The 13,921-nt window shown below is 51.3% G+C and overlaps 7 protein-coding genes across 7 annotated transcripts; 6 read left to right on the forward strand and 1 right to left on the reverse strand.

Moving 5' to 3' along the window:
* Positions 1-119: 119 nt before the first annotated feature.
* On the forward strand, positions 120-2,856 carry J4E85_011262 (uncharacterized protein; the record flags this gene model as incomplete). The annotated part of the gene is made up of 2 exons (XM_051475465.1): positions 120-1,940; positions 2,002-2,856. 2 exons carry the CDS (start codon positions 120-122, stop codon positions 2,854-2,856), a joined length of 2,676 nt encoding a protein of 891 aa, XP_051320753.1.
* A 175-nt stretch (positions 2,857-3,031) lies between these two features.
* On the forward strand, positions 3,032-4,378 carry J4E85_011263 (uncharacterized protein; the record flags this gene model as incomplete). Its single annotated transcript, XM_051475466.1, has 1 exon — positions 3,032-4,378. One exon carries the CDS (start codon positions 3,032-3,034, stop codon positions 4,376-4,378), a length of 1,347 nt encoding a protein of 448 aa, XP_051320754.1.
* Positions 4,379-4,950: 572 nt separating this feature from the next.
* On the forward strand, positions 4,951-5,646 carry J4E85_011264 (uncharacterized protein; the record flags this gene model as incomplete). The annotated part of the gene is made up of 1 exon (XM_051475467.1): positions 4,951-5,646. A coding segment is annotated over one exon (696 nt), but the record flags the coding sequence as incomplete, so codon positions are not given.
* A 251-nt stretch (positions 5,647-5,897) lies between these two features.
* J4E85_011265 (uncharacterized protein) lies at positions 5,898-6,929 on the forward strand (the record flags this gene model as incomplete). Its single annotated transcript, XM_051475468.1, has 2 exons — positions 5,898-6,264; positions 6,319-6,929. The coding sequence occupies 2 exons, from the start codon at positions 5,898-5,900 to the stop codon at positions 6,927-6,929; spliced, it is 978 nt and encodes a 325-aa protein (XP_051320756.1).
* A 328-nt stretch (positions 6,930-7,257) lies between these two features.
* J4E85_011266 (uncharacterized protein) lies at positions 7,258-11,331 on the reverse strand (the record flags this gene model as incomplete). The annotated part of the gene is made up of 4 exons (XM_051475469.1): positions 7,258-7,596; positions 8,591-9,917; positions 10,104-10,741; positions 10,792-11,331. The coding sequence occupies 4 exons, from the start codon at positions 11,329-11,331 to the stop codon at positions 7,258-7,260; spliced, it is 2,844 nt and encodes a 947-aa protein (XP_051320757.1).
* A 527-nt stretch (positions 11,332-11,858) lies between these two features.
* J4E85_011267 (uncharacterized protein) lies at positions 11,859-12,651 on the forward strand (the record flags this gene model as incomplete). The annotated part of the gene is made up of 3 exons (XM_051475470.1): positions 11,859-12,099; positions 12,295-12,476; positions 12,535-12,651. The coding sequence occupies 3 exons, from the start codon at positions 11,859-11,861 to the stop codon at positions 12,649-12,651; spliced, it is 540 nt and encodes a 179-aa protein (XP_051320758.1).
* Positions 12,652-12,872: 221 nt separating this feature from the next.
* On the forward strand, positions 12,873-13,499 carry J4E85_011268 (uncharacterized protein; the record flags this gene model as incomplete). The annotated part of the gene is made up of 2 exons (XM_051475471.1): positions 12,873-12,900; positions 12,949-13,499. The coding sequence occupies 2 exons, from the start codon at positions 12,873-12,875 to the stop codon at positions 13,497-13,499; spliced, it is 579 nt and encodes a 192-aa protein (XP_051320759.1).
* Between the last annotated feature and the right edge of the window lie 422 nt (positions 13,500-13,921).

Raw genomic sequence — 13,921 nt, forward strand, 5'->3', positions numbered from 1 at the left:
TACACTGAGGTGTTATGAACGGCTATCGCCAATTTATCCATCTTCACCCCAGGGTTCATCTTCTCCTTTGTTTACAAACTTGGACCGCAACGATGTTGAAGACGTTTGACAGCAGCACTATGAGTGAGGTGACAGGTAAACCTCATTCAAAAGGTTCCGACAATTCGGCGACGCCAGCGAATACATCATCCGCGGTCCCACAGCCTGCGGCACCTCCCGAGCCCCCTCGCCGCCAACAGATGCGCAGCTGCGACTCATGCAAGCGCGGAAAACGAGCCTGCGATGCAGACAAACGCGTCGACTTTGCGAACCAGACATGCTCCAACTGCCTTCGAAAGAACCAAGTCTGCACCTTCAACTGGTTGAAGACAGCATCGGTGACTCACCCAGAGCGAGAGAGAAAGAGGAGGCGCTCAGAGGAGAAGAGTGATAGCGATCAGCTCGAACAACATGCAGCAAGTAGCTCTGTCAGCTATCAGTATCAAATACCACCTGGATCCATCGCCAACGAAGCTCAATACGAACTGCAAGATCGAGGCACACAGTGGTCATCATCCCAAGACGAAGACGAGACGCGCGAGGACTACTTCAACGACCCGCCGAGTGACGACGTTGATAACATATCCGATGAATCGATACATTCACTGGATTTAGACTCAGTGCAGTTGGGGAGGAACAATGAGCAAGGATTGCTCCAGCCGCGATACTCGCGGAGAAGCTCTTTCGCTCTGCGTCCTCATCGTCGAAACCAGAGAGACGATGCCTCATCCCCATTCATGGACATACTGTTGGGGGAGAGAACGTCTCGGGGCTTTGTGACCAACGGGCTGTTACGCATCTACAACGACAGCATGGAAAATTCTCTCTCATGTTGGCTGACAGAGCACAACTGCCCGTATACGATGACACGTTACAAGCCTTCTCTCCTCTCGGCGAGTAAGGCGACACGGGAATGGAGTGGTACCTGGTCAAACAGAATGTACAATCGTGTACTTCAACTTGATCGAGCCTACGCATCCCTTCGCATACGGAAACCAACGACCGACGAAGAACGTACAATCTCCAAAGCACTCAACATGGTCATCATGTCTTTCGCGTCACAGTGGGCTCAAGCAGGCGAAAGAGGGGCAGGAGGTCGTGCGACTGACCACCAGTTTACGGCGGACAGGTTCCCTCAGTCGAATGAGTTTGAGCGATCCATGCAAGAGACACTCTGGCATCAAACAGCTAAGCTGCTGCATCAGGCTGCTGACATCGGTTCTTTCCGTGTCATCTTTGCCTTGATCATCTTCTCGCTGACCCAACGGCCCTTAGACACCACCCAGCTGCATACACGTACGGATCCTAAGTTGAGAACGCATTACGAACATTTCCAAGCCTTGGTACAGGACGATGACGCCCCTATATTCTTGGAGATAGCTTTGCGACAGCTACTCGCCCAACGACGGAGACTGGAACGCGTGGAACAAGACCTGGGGCGAGACCCTCTGCAGCAAGAAGACCGAGATACTTTCAATCTGTTATACTGGTTTGGCGTTATGTTTGATACCCTATCCGCAGCGATTTCCCAACGACCAGTAGTGGTCGACGATGAAGATAGCGAACTACCTCCTCCAACCAACGACGCGTATACCGAGCAGTTTACGTGGTCCAACCCTCCTACCACTTACACGGACCAATTCGGAATGCGGACAAATCCTTCCATCCTTTCCACTGAGCCTACGGCGACTCAGGCCCAGGAAGGCAATGCGGTGTGGGGTGATCTCTTCACGCGCAATGGCACACTGGAAGTGGACCCTGGAGCAGCGCGATGGCCATGTAGCTACAAGGTCGCCGCCGCAACACTCAGCTCCGCCGCACCAGTGAAGGTGCTTCTATACCGTCGCGTCGCACATCTCCAAGCGTTGGTATCGCGGAAGGTTTCGCCAGCTAGGATTGAGGTAAGTACAGAGATGTGTCATTCCCTTTTTCGTGGCCTCTAGCTGACAGTCTCATGCGCAGTCAGGTATAAACGGCGCATTCCACGTATACAACCATTGGCATCGCACGTACGCGCCCTTCTTCTCCGACTGCGTAAAACACCACGCCACCCTCCCCACACGCGTACAATCCTGGTACACACTGATAGCAGGCCACTGGCATCTGGCAACCTTCCTACTTTCCGACTTACTCCTCACAATCGACAAGACGAAACTGTCTTCCCCGAACGAGCGCACCCTCCGACAGTCATCAAACCTCGTGGATACCCTGCGCCGCCAGAACGCACTGGCAGTCGCCGACCTGAGTCTAGCTAGTATACACAGCGTAAAAGAGAAGGAAGGCACAGATGAGTTCCACTTTGCGCTCAGCCAAGCTGCGCTGTTGACGGAGCCGTGGACTGTGGCTTTCGTGCGCTCGTTATGCAGAGCAGGCTACGTCTTGGTGCAGGTCGTGGCGTCGGAAACGATCGAAGAGGAACGCGAGCAAGCAATACGGAGATGTCGCGATTGCATCGAGGGTCTCTGGTATCTGGGTCGCAAATCAGACATGGCGTTTCTCGCTGCGCGCTATCTGTCGGATATGCTGGATGAGGCGATACGCGATACGAGTGCACGGATGATGGCGGAGGAGATGGGAAGTGATTCTGCGACTGTGTCGTCTCAGTTTGGTACGAGCTCGAGCCCTGGGACGGATGCGGGTGTGCCTGTGTATCAGCAGCCGTTTGGATCGATTGGTGCTTTTCCGTCGTGGACGGATGCGGATTTGATGGGGAGTTGTCAGCCGGGTACTAAGATTGACGAGGGCGATGTGTTGAATATGGAGACTCCTTTGAATGTTGATAGTGCGTTGCTTTGGGACTTTAGTCTGCAAGGGTAGCAGCAATTGCCTGACGAGGCTAGAAGTATCTGTGAGATCTATGAACGACTACTTTCTTCCAGCGTGTTCACGACCGGCAGAGCAAACGACGCAACGGAAAAGCTCGGCCATATATATCTGCACTCTCCAGATTGTCTGTCGAGCACCGCAGAGACTACGGAATACCGATAACACCATGCCACTAGTCTTTAATTCCTCCTTTCATGACGAGCGCTTTAGCATGGTCAGAACCATCAAATCTCAATGGAAAGTCGCAAACCCCACAGACGTCATCCCAGCGGACATGCGATACCCTGGACTCATTGGCACCTGGCCTCTACCCATCTTACGAGCCATAACCTATCTAGCCCGTAGGATGCCGGGTGAGGAGGGACGGGACCGATTTGTGAATCTCCTCAACACCGGCTACCTGATGAGGAAGGCAACCACAGAAGAGTCGGCTACTTCTGAACCGCAGCTGCAGCTATCCGATCTGGATCATGTCCGGGACAGCGTTGGATTAGAACCGGTGGCTGTGACGGTAGAGGAGGAAGCCGCCTCAGTCCAGAACGATGTTACACATCCCCAAGAGCGTCCAGAACGAATACTTCCAGAAGATGAAGATGAGCCGGAGACTTTGAAGTTGAAGTTAGATCTGTGGATCCAATACTACTGGAACGTCACTGATATCAAAGCCCTTGTTCCCACGAAGATGCGGCAGCTAGACAAATTTGGAAAGCCGACCAATCGGGCGCTGCACAGCTCCAGCGACCAAAAGGATCTGTTGAAGGTACTTTACCAGTTAGCTCGCATCACAAAAGGTCGAAAGGATGCAGCATGGGCGCAGATAGAAGAGGCGTGGAAGGCAAGAGGAGGCAAAGCGTTTGCAGAATCAGACGTCAAAGTCGCTCTTGATCACTTCCGTGACCTACGTGAAGAAGAAGATGATGATGACTCTGTTACCAACAGTCGAAAGCAATTACGTATTGCACCTTCAAACCCCGACGGGACTACCGGCGAGGAGGGTCAGAATGGTGCGACGAAGGCCCAAAGGGGAAGTCAGCATCTGGATGGAAGGCAACGGAAGAGACGAAGACGCGAATCTCGAGCCACCGAACCCCACACCTACGACAGTGCCAACCACCAAAGGCTACTGCCCGACGTGGATGTCGGAGAGACAGCACCCTTGAAAGCTCGCAGCCGACGCTCCTCAGTTATGGTAAGACGTGACAACGACCGCGCGAGTAGCATAGCGACCCACGACGCTACGGTTGACGAGGCTGCCTCGAGCGTACAAGAAGCGCGTGGAGCAGCGACCTTGCCGCTAACAAGGAAGAGACGGCTATCACGAGACGAAGATGAGGCAGATGTCGATGAAGAAGGTGGCAAGACGGGTGATGACGAAAAGGATGAGCGTGCGGAACGAGCGCACGATTATCTGGAGCCAGAGAAGGCGCAAGAACCGCCAGGAAACCGTGCCGTGCTGTTTGAGACGGAGGACGCACCACAAGATGGGGAGAGCGAGGACCAGGCAAGAGGTTGAAGCAATGTAGATCAGACGTAGTGCAGATTAGACCTCAGGCTAGTAAGTGACATGACTAGTAGTGCCCGCGACTGTCACGTATAATTGTAGCATTCTAAGTTGTTCATTACTGCGCCCCAATGGCGCGTGGGGCTTGGCCGATCCCGACATGTGTCAACAGACGTGTGGCACACTGCAGATCCAATGTCGCACAGTAGTGAAAGTACGAACATGACTAACTCGAAGCCTCTATGAGCTGTTCTTTCGAACGACGCGCAAGTTTGGGGGTTGGAAGCGAGTTACCCCGCATTGTTCGCTGTTTCGCTCTTACCACCACATAAGAAGAAAAGACTAGGTAGACAGGTCTGCAGACTACATTAGGACAAAAACTTGCAAAGTAGGTAACCTAAAATTAACGTAGGCTCTAGGCTGTTTACTTTTTTCCTAGGTTAGCGTGTTACTAAAAGCCCAATCGCCCCAGCTTCAGAATGACGAGCGAGAATCCCGCCCCAAACACGCATGCACCAACTCAGGTAGGCAATTTTGGACCTCAGAGAAGCGGGCGAGACTGATGCTATCCTGCAACTCGGCAGCATGCACCTTCAGAAGTGGATAGTACCCCCAAAGATACTCTTATCACGATCGGAGATGTCAGATACGATGTCGACCTCTCGCAGATACCTTATCTGTCGTCCTTTGCCGATTTCCAAGCCAAAGCCCAGCCGGACGTCACCGATTTGGTCCACGGCCCAATACCTCTCTTCGACGTAGCTTTGAAGGGAATCCAATCGGGTTATCGTCAATGCTTCAGGAATCTTCCCCCCGAACTCCAACAGTACCACGTTCTATGCGAAACATACGAGTTTCTCGGCATCAATGTCCTCGACAAACGACGTATCGACCAGATCTTCAGCGATCTGAGGCTCTGCAGGATAGATTGGGACCCAGAGGATGAAGATACCAGGGGTGTTAAGTCGAAAGCACGCGACGCCGCTTTCAGGTTGCTGTATCTCATCCTGCTGGGCGAGTTTGAGGATGATAAAATGAATGGCGACAAAGTGTACAACGCAGTGTTGTTCGTATTATCCCATCCCGCGACGTTCAAGTCAAAAACAAGAACCGTAGTTCGGGCGGCGTATGAAGAACGTTTTGTTGTCTCGCGGAAGCAGATAAAGAGACTAGATCAATGGCTGAAAGGAGATACTGCAGATGATAGCGAAGAAGCTACCACTACAGATGAGGAATCGCTCGAGGATTCGGATGAGTACTATGGATCGGATTGGTCGTAGGGATTGCGGAAGTTTGTGCGGTTACTTAGGGAATCATGATTTCATTGTCAAAGCCCCGGCGATCACGTTTCTTGATCAAGAGAGATGTGATACGTAATCACGGATGCTTGCTGTTTCCACAGGTAATCAAAGTCTTTTGCATTATCCCGCGTGACAGTAGCACATAGAATACCGCCATCTTACCCATCTATATCAGTAGCAGGAACGCTCTCCTGTCAGTATCAAAATCCTCATACACTGTCGATAGCACCATGTATCTACCAAAAGAGCATCCCGACCGTCAAGAGCGACTGGATCTCGAGAAGAAGATCACATCTCAATGGGAAACCACTACCAAAAGCACTGCATGTATTCCTTCATCTATGCGCTACCCGAAAGACCTTGAGTGGTGGCCCATTGAGATCTTGCGGGCCTTGGGTGAGCTCGCCGACGAAATGCCCGGTATCGACAACTGGAACAGCGTCTACGATCTACTTGTAGAGGGCAACAAAGAGAGGTTAGAAGACAGTTTGAACACTTTATCAGCAGAGATACAACTGAGCGACATATCGTATGTTCGAGAGCAGAGATATAACAAGGGAAAGCAGAAGATGATTGACACAACTACGGATGATGACGGTATGTTCATATCTCATACAACGTTCGAAGTCGCAAAAGAGCTAATGTGTGCAGAAGCAGATATAGCTGAGCTCACATCTGATGATGACGATGTGGTCGATCTGGCTGATGATACAGACGACGTGGATGACACCATCAAATCCGGTGAGACTTCTGGAATAGCTGCCACACTAGACACGACCGTTGCAACCATCAATCAGCAAGATGACGACCCAGATGCTCTTCCAGCTGATATACTCCCCACGGATAGCCAAGACGTCAAAATCAAGAAGTGGAACCTCTGGATCAATCATTACTGGCAAGAAAGAGATTGCAGGGTCCTGATTCCCGAAGAAATGCTCCAAAGACATAACAACAAGAAGACAATTCGAAGTCGGGAGTTGAAAAGTTACGGAAAGAAACGAAATGGTGAGGTCAATGAGCTGCTCTACGAGCTAGCCAAGATAACTCGAATGCAGCGGAAAGATGCAGCGTGGGCGAAGATCAAGGAAAACTGGACCAACAGGAAAGCAGGCACAAACGGGCACAAGGCGCTTTCGGCTGGAGATGTTAAGTCCGCTCTTGATTACTTCCGGAATCTACCGCAGGGTGAAGGAGAGGAGTCTGCCGCTAGTGGTGGACTGGCATCTGCGGTGACGTCAAGTGACTCTGAGCTTGAAGATTAGGGAGGACTTCGTGAGGAAGCTTCTTCGGCTGGAGACAAGAATTAGGAAAAGTAGCAAGCAGATCATAAGAAGGGTTGTTATGGCCAAGACAATAAGAGAACAGGAGAAATGTGGGATGCGCGAGATGTAGGACAAGTTTAGAAACGCCTAGTTGACAGTTCGATCTTTTCTAGCATGAAGAATGTATAGCATATCGAGGGTATCGCCTTCGCTAAAGCGTAGCAAGGAGGCTACATACTAGTAAAAGGTTAGCAAAATATCTTGAGAGCTACTGGAGGCGGCTACTTTCCCCTGTCCCAACTCCCTTCCAAGCCATCAAAGTATAATTCTAATCCTTCACTTCCGTCACAGCTTTTGATCCCACAATCCCAAATCGGCACTCCGTCTCCCCAACACCACAGATCTGACAGTGTTTACACCCAGAGCCATCACCAGGATCACCACTGCATCGTGTCTTCCTCTTACGGCAACGGGTGCACGTTGTCTTGGCTTGACGAATCCTCACAGCCAGCCGTTGCTCCTCGGTCAGTCGTCCAGGTCTCTGCTTGGGTGCTTGTTCGTCGCTTGCTTCATTCTCTAATTCGTGAGGTTCGTGGCGCTCGATTCCAGACTTTTCGTCGTTGGTAATAGATTCGGGTTGTTCAACGGACTGAGTAGATGTGTCGGGCTCGTTGTCAGGAGAGCAATGGGGCGGTTGACGGCCCGTATTGACAGCTACCTCTTGGTCTCGCATAGCTACTTCAGACTGTTATGTTCTCTGTGGTACTTGTGTGGAAGTGTTGGAGTGCTCTTTCCTATCAAGTGCGTTAATCTGGCTGCTTACAAGAACAACGAAGGCGTGACAGACGATGCGAACGATGGAGCAGAAGAGAAGATTGGTCCAGTCTGGTCATATCTTGGGTCAGCCGAGCTTTTGAGTGGAGTTTGTTGTGTGACAGCCATCTGCGTATCAGCTACTACGTCTGTCGTGAAACATTGGCTCGACTAAATTGGGGAACCTATGACAAGTTCCAGCGTGGGATGCATTGGATGAGGGCATGTATAGCCAGCTTGACGCATGCCAACATCCTCGCGCGTCTCTTGGATGAGATAAAGATTATGTTTTACAAGAATTCTGATAAATACATTCGAGCCGCGACCGTGTAGCCCTATAGCCTTGCATACTGCCGAAGCATCTCGTGGCAGAGCTATTGAACCCTAGAACTTTCGATTCATACCATGAGAGAGTGCGAAACACCGTTGCAGCTGCGTAATATCCTGTAAACACCCCCAAGGCTGGCGGCTGGCGAATTGGACCTGATGGATCAGGTTTCTAGTGCTGATACTAGACGATGTTCTGTTCGCAATCTTGCCAGAGGGTTTCATGCGCCTCACATCGGGAAGCAGAGTATGAGCAGAAGTTTGAACATTTAGCGGGGCCTCTCGCACCCTCCGTTGGTCTGCGAAAGTACTTGTTTATCTTAACACCCGTGTTGTCGGTCAGACCCGGAATAGCGCTGGGCGTCAATAGCGATGAATTCTTCCGTGGACAACCTCTACAATTTGATTCTTTGCTTTCATAGACTGTAGGATCAGGTGGATCACATCGTCACGCTCAGATGAGTCGCGACAATTCTAAAACTTGTTAAAAGAGGGCGGACAACTTGATGGCTAGTACATACCTCCAATAGAGCTCTGAGCTGCCTAATAAAATAGTTGAGGAACTTCAATTCCTCCCAGACCTCTGGACCGTACAACATGTCGATCCACGTGAAGCACTGTTCGATGAGAAAAACGAGAGGGACACCCAAATCTTCAAGAGCCTCTTCAGGTACGTAGGCTCCTTTCAGTGTGTGCCCGTCCCTGAGACACATCTGCCAGTAATGCAAATAACGCTGTCGATCAGATGCCTCCAAGATCGGTTCTTCTTCTATAAAGGTTATCAAAACATCAATCGATCTGTAGAGCGTATCATGACGCAACGCTTTCTCTCCGTCCGGGCACACAGCACTTTTGCCAGGGCCCAGCAGGTAGTCTTTAGCGGATTGGTGGACAAAGAGGACTACGCCATATTGCTCTGAGAGGAATGACCCACATTCTCGAATGATGTCTCGCATCATTCCTACTTTATCATCAACCTTGTCTAACTCTTTCACTAAATAGGCCAATTCGAATGCCTCAAGAGGTCTTGGTGATGTTAGCACGACCCCGAGCACAAACTTGTAAAGCTTCGATTCCGGCTCATCTAAGCTCTGAACTTGCTGGAGCATCCTCCCATACAGTTGTTCGAGCCCAGGAGGGAAGGCCTGCATGTCCTTTTCGTAGAACACGCGTTTCGAGAACTCCAACCTCTTGCAGACTAACGCTACCCATAAGAAGGTCCCTCCGGCGTTCTTCTTCAGGTAGTCGCGGATCGTCTCGGCATCCGATGGACCCAATCTCTTCTTATCAGTCAACGCTTTGACTTTGTGTTCGATGTAAGTATCGACCGCATCAAGAATAGCTTCGGATTGGGGGTCGAGTTGAAGATGAAGCATTTGGGGATGCCCAGTAAGCATATCGCGAATATCGTTCCAGCCGCGTGATGAGATTATCCACTTGGTGTGTGAAAGCTTTCTTGAGATCTGTACAATCAGTTCCAAGAGTCTTCTACGATCGTCCGGGTCGATGCATTCGTCCATAGCGTCTATGATGAGGTCGATGTTCCTTTGCCGTATATATGAGTCATCCAGCATACTGGTAATGATCTTGGATAGAGCCGTCCATGTGTTTGCGTCGTTAAATAACTTTTCGCCCACGCGATCATACTCAAGTCGTACATAGCGTACAAGTGAGGGCTGTTGACCAATCAGATGATGGATGAGACCCCGTAAGACTGCCGTTGCGTTGTTGTTGCGCGGTTCTGATGTCTGGCAGAAGAAGTAAGATATGAGATCACCCGCCGCCACGGTTTGTTCGAGTGCGTCAATGATGCCGCACATAAGCATGGTTTTGCCTTGACCGGGTGAACTAGAAGTTGTTAGTACGTATTTCTCATCAAACCACGTTAACCCAGGGAAAACCTGAACAGGTCTGGAGCCTACATCGACGCCAAGCCACCTATCTTGTATGCTCCTATGTTGATGTAGGCTGCAGACCTGTTCAGTTCTTCCCTTATATCAGGTGAAACCACGACATCGAATGCTGCTAACTCACCCTTCAACCCAGAGTAATCGTCCTTCACGGTCATCCCGCCAACGCCGATAATCCGCGTTGTCAAGCATCCACCGAAAAGAGCCATCCAATAATCCTCCCTTTGCATGTTCGAGCCGTTCTTTATCGTGGCTGGGGTTCGTCAGGAACAGGTGTTGGAGACACTTATTGTCGTCGGCAGTCTTCGTATACGCCAGAGAGTGCGCCGTTTGTTCCTGGATACTCGTCACAATGTTATGCAGGCTGATGTCCTGTGACTTGGCTTTCTTCGCAATAGCTTGGAGTTCGTTGCGGATTTCATGCGTGCTGAATTGAGCTGCATCTTGGCGTATCGACTCTTCCATCTCCTTGATCGCAGCCAGCTCACCTTCCCAATCATCCCACTTGACAAGGTCTCTTGCAAAAACAGTGCCACGTTTGCGATGATATGTAATGATACTTTTGATCTGGTATGCCAGAAGACGAGTGTAAAGGTCGACGAGATTCTTCTCGAGTTGATCTTGCAGCGACTGCGATCGTCGGGCTTCTTGATTTCTCTCTAGGAGAAGATCAGCTAGGTGCCAGTACCAATCCATCCTCGATATGACGTAAGCAATTCCATCTCTATTAGAAGACTGTTGGGTGAGTGGATTCATAAGTATCTGACATGCATCAGCCATGTGCTTGCATCATCAAAGTTCGCCAGCCATACATCAAGAGCAAGGCAGATCGGTACCCAAGCTATGGAGGCTTCTGGAGAAGCTCTGGTAGCTGTTGCGACGCTATCCTTGACGACATTGAACACCTGCAGGCCTTGCGCGAGTGCTTCGTTAGTCGCAGCTGCCTTCTCCGTCCTGAGCAATCCAGAGTCAACGAGCTGTCGCATCTGCAGTGATCTTGGCTGCCCTAGGCTGATCTTGTTGATCTGTGTATCGAGGTTCACGGCCTTAAGCTCTTGTCCATCGATTTGGCTTGATAGGATGCTCTCATAGTGTTCGATCAATTTCGGGTCCTTTGATTTGAGCTGGTCGTATGCCAGGTTCCATAGACGTCCGGGTAAGCTCTCCGCTACCAGTTCTGGGGTGCTGGTGCTCGTTGACTGTAGATCTGTCGTGGAGGAGGTTTTCGGCCCCTCCTCGCTCCGCTTCTCCTGGAAGTCGTCACTGGTGGCCACAGCGACTTGTAGTGCCGGTGTCCCAGGCTTCTCTCGATCCTTTCGGCGGGAAAACCTGAACAAATTGCAACATCCCATTATTGCGGAAGGTATGAAAGGTGGGTAAGAAGCAAGGCGAACTGGAAGGGAGAAACAAGATGCAATACAGCCTTGCAGCGACTGTGCCGCATGAAGCATGCATGCGGGGGCCTACCTCGACATCATTGGCCGTCCACCCACCATCCGATAGCATGCATAGGGAAAGTATGTCGTCGCAAATTAACCAAGGCTGTACTCATCCGATGTAGCATTCGATGATTGGATCAGAAGGGCTTGTACACCGAAGCGTGCATACATGCCGTTGACTTCGGGTGCAGCGAACGCCACCCTCGAAGAATGCGCCATCTCATTGGTGTCAGATCTTGCGCTGAAGCCGGACGCCGTCGCGCGGTGTTGGGGTGTTTGAAGTGAACGACGTGGACGCGTCGATGCCGTCTGAGGGTTGCAGCGCGACTTCCTGCCCATCTTATCAGCGACTAGCGGCGATAACGTCATCGATCACCAACACCGAGCCTCACGTATCCCATCCCATCCACACCGAGCCAGCTAATCATCCCACATCCAAGATGTCACGCACCTCCACCTCTCCAGAGAAGATAACCCAAATCTACACCCCCAGCCCCTCCGCCACCGAACCCGCCAACACCCAAGCCGTCATCTCAGCACTCAACCTCCAGGTACATGTCGAAGGCGGCTACTATGCGGAAATCGATCGCAACCCTCTCACCATTCCAAATCCTTTCTTAGTGAAGAACGGCGGTGTTGAAGAAGAGGATGTGAAGAATACGGCGGAGAAACCCATGTCAGGTGACAACGCGATTAGGAATGCGAGCACGAGCATATACTATATGTTGAGTGCAGTGAATCCGCAGGGACACTTTCATCGGAATAAGGGGAGAACTGTATGTGAAAGCCCTATGATCAAAGACTTAACGTGCAGGCAACAGTAAGAATGGAGTACTGATACTGAATGCTGTGCAAAGGTACACACCCTCATCTCAGGTCGAGGTCGTTACGTTTTGATCCACGCCGACGAACCCGGCACTAAGAAGCGGATCGAGACGTTCGTGGTTGGGACCGATGTCACGAAAGGAGAGAAGAGTGTGTGGATTGTTGAGGGCGGAAAGTACAAGGCGAGTTTCTTGCTTGATGGAGCGGAAGGGGAGAGGTTGTTGATCAGTGAGGTATGTGCTTTCACCCATGAATAGTGACCGCATACGTCTGACTAACGCGACTTCTTAGACCGTGATACCGGGCTTTGAATTCTCGGATCATGACTTCTTGACGATGGACAAGTTCAAGCAGATTGTTACGGATGAACAGGCGAAGGAATTGGAGTGGTTGGTGAGGAAATCGTGAGACCACACCCAATATCAGACGCATCACGTCGGATATGCAGATTCATCTGCAAAAAGCAAATGCGACGCTAATAATCTGCATTGACTGTGGCGGAACGCGGTGTCGCGTCTTCACGTGTGCGTGATGAAATAATGGCGGGGCGCTATCGATAACGGGCAAAATTGTCGATATTCCGTCACGCAAACCCACGCTCAGCGATTCCCTCAGCAACACAACCCAAAATGACTTCAGCATTCGGCCCAATCGCCGGTAAGTAGTCGCGCCGATAATTACAGCAAATCTCTGACGTTTGCCTAGAACAACACCAGGACAAATTCGACCTCGGAATCTGGCACGCGCTCTTTAACTGGAACAACCTCACCGTCGCCATCCAGAACCAATGGGGCGGCCCCGACTCCTCCGATAAGCGCGACTGGCTCGCAGGCCAAATCTCCGAACTCTTCGCCGCAGAACCGCTCACAGACCAAGAAGACGTCGAAGTCGTCCTGCTACAAGTCCTCGAGGACGAGTTCGGCGTGCGCGTAGAAGACGAGACCGAAGTCGCCGTTGCGCGCGAGATCATGGCGATACGGAAGGAGATTGGCGAGGGCAACACAGCGATGGTGGATGCGCTGCAGAAGAAGTGGGAAGATCGGAAGGGCAATGAGGTTGCGACTGGGAGTGTTAATGTCAAGGAGACGAATCAGGACTTTGAGGGGGATAGTGTGGATGAGGAGACGGATGAGGATGAGGATGTGGATATGGATGATGCGCCTGCGCTTGTGCCTGCGAAACCGAAGGCGGCTAAGCCTGAGCCCGAGATCGACGAGGACGGCTTCACGACGGTGGTTGGCAAGAAGAAGAGATGAAGAGGAGAGGGAGGAAAGAGGAGCAGCGATACCAAGCCAGCTGAGGCAGTGAAACGGTAGCAATGATGTGGACGATCACTGCATAGATGGGAATCTATGGATGCACACAGCAAATGCCGCGCAGGAAGCGCGCACATCAGCAGCGAGTGGCGACGCCATTAGACCGGTGTGATGACCACCTTTGAGCATATCGGAAGAGGAAGTTCAGACTCAAAATAAATTCACTGTCGTCGCGTCAACAGTCCCGACCATTGTCTGTGTAACGCGAGCGTGCCTGAGCTGGTGATGTCCGCCCAACTGCTAGCGGCAATTGCGGAGCTTCATGCATGGCCCCGCCCGCATTTGACCTGCACCTTGATTGACCCAACCAGCCTGTGTCTCACGACCACAACAACATCCTTAGCCCCCACCCTATAGACAAC

Source organism: Alternaria conjuncta (genome assembly GCF_024043145.1).
Source record: "Alternaria conjuncta strain BMP 0040 chromosome Unknown scaffold_32, whole genome shotgun sequence".
Classification (NCBI taxonomy): Eukaryota; Fungi; Ascomycota; class Dothideomycetes; order Pleosporales; family Pleosporaceae; genus Alternaria; species Alternaria conjuncta.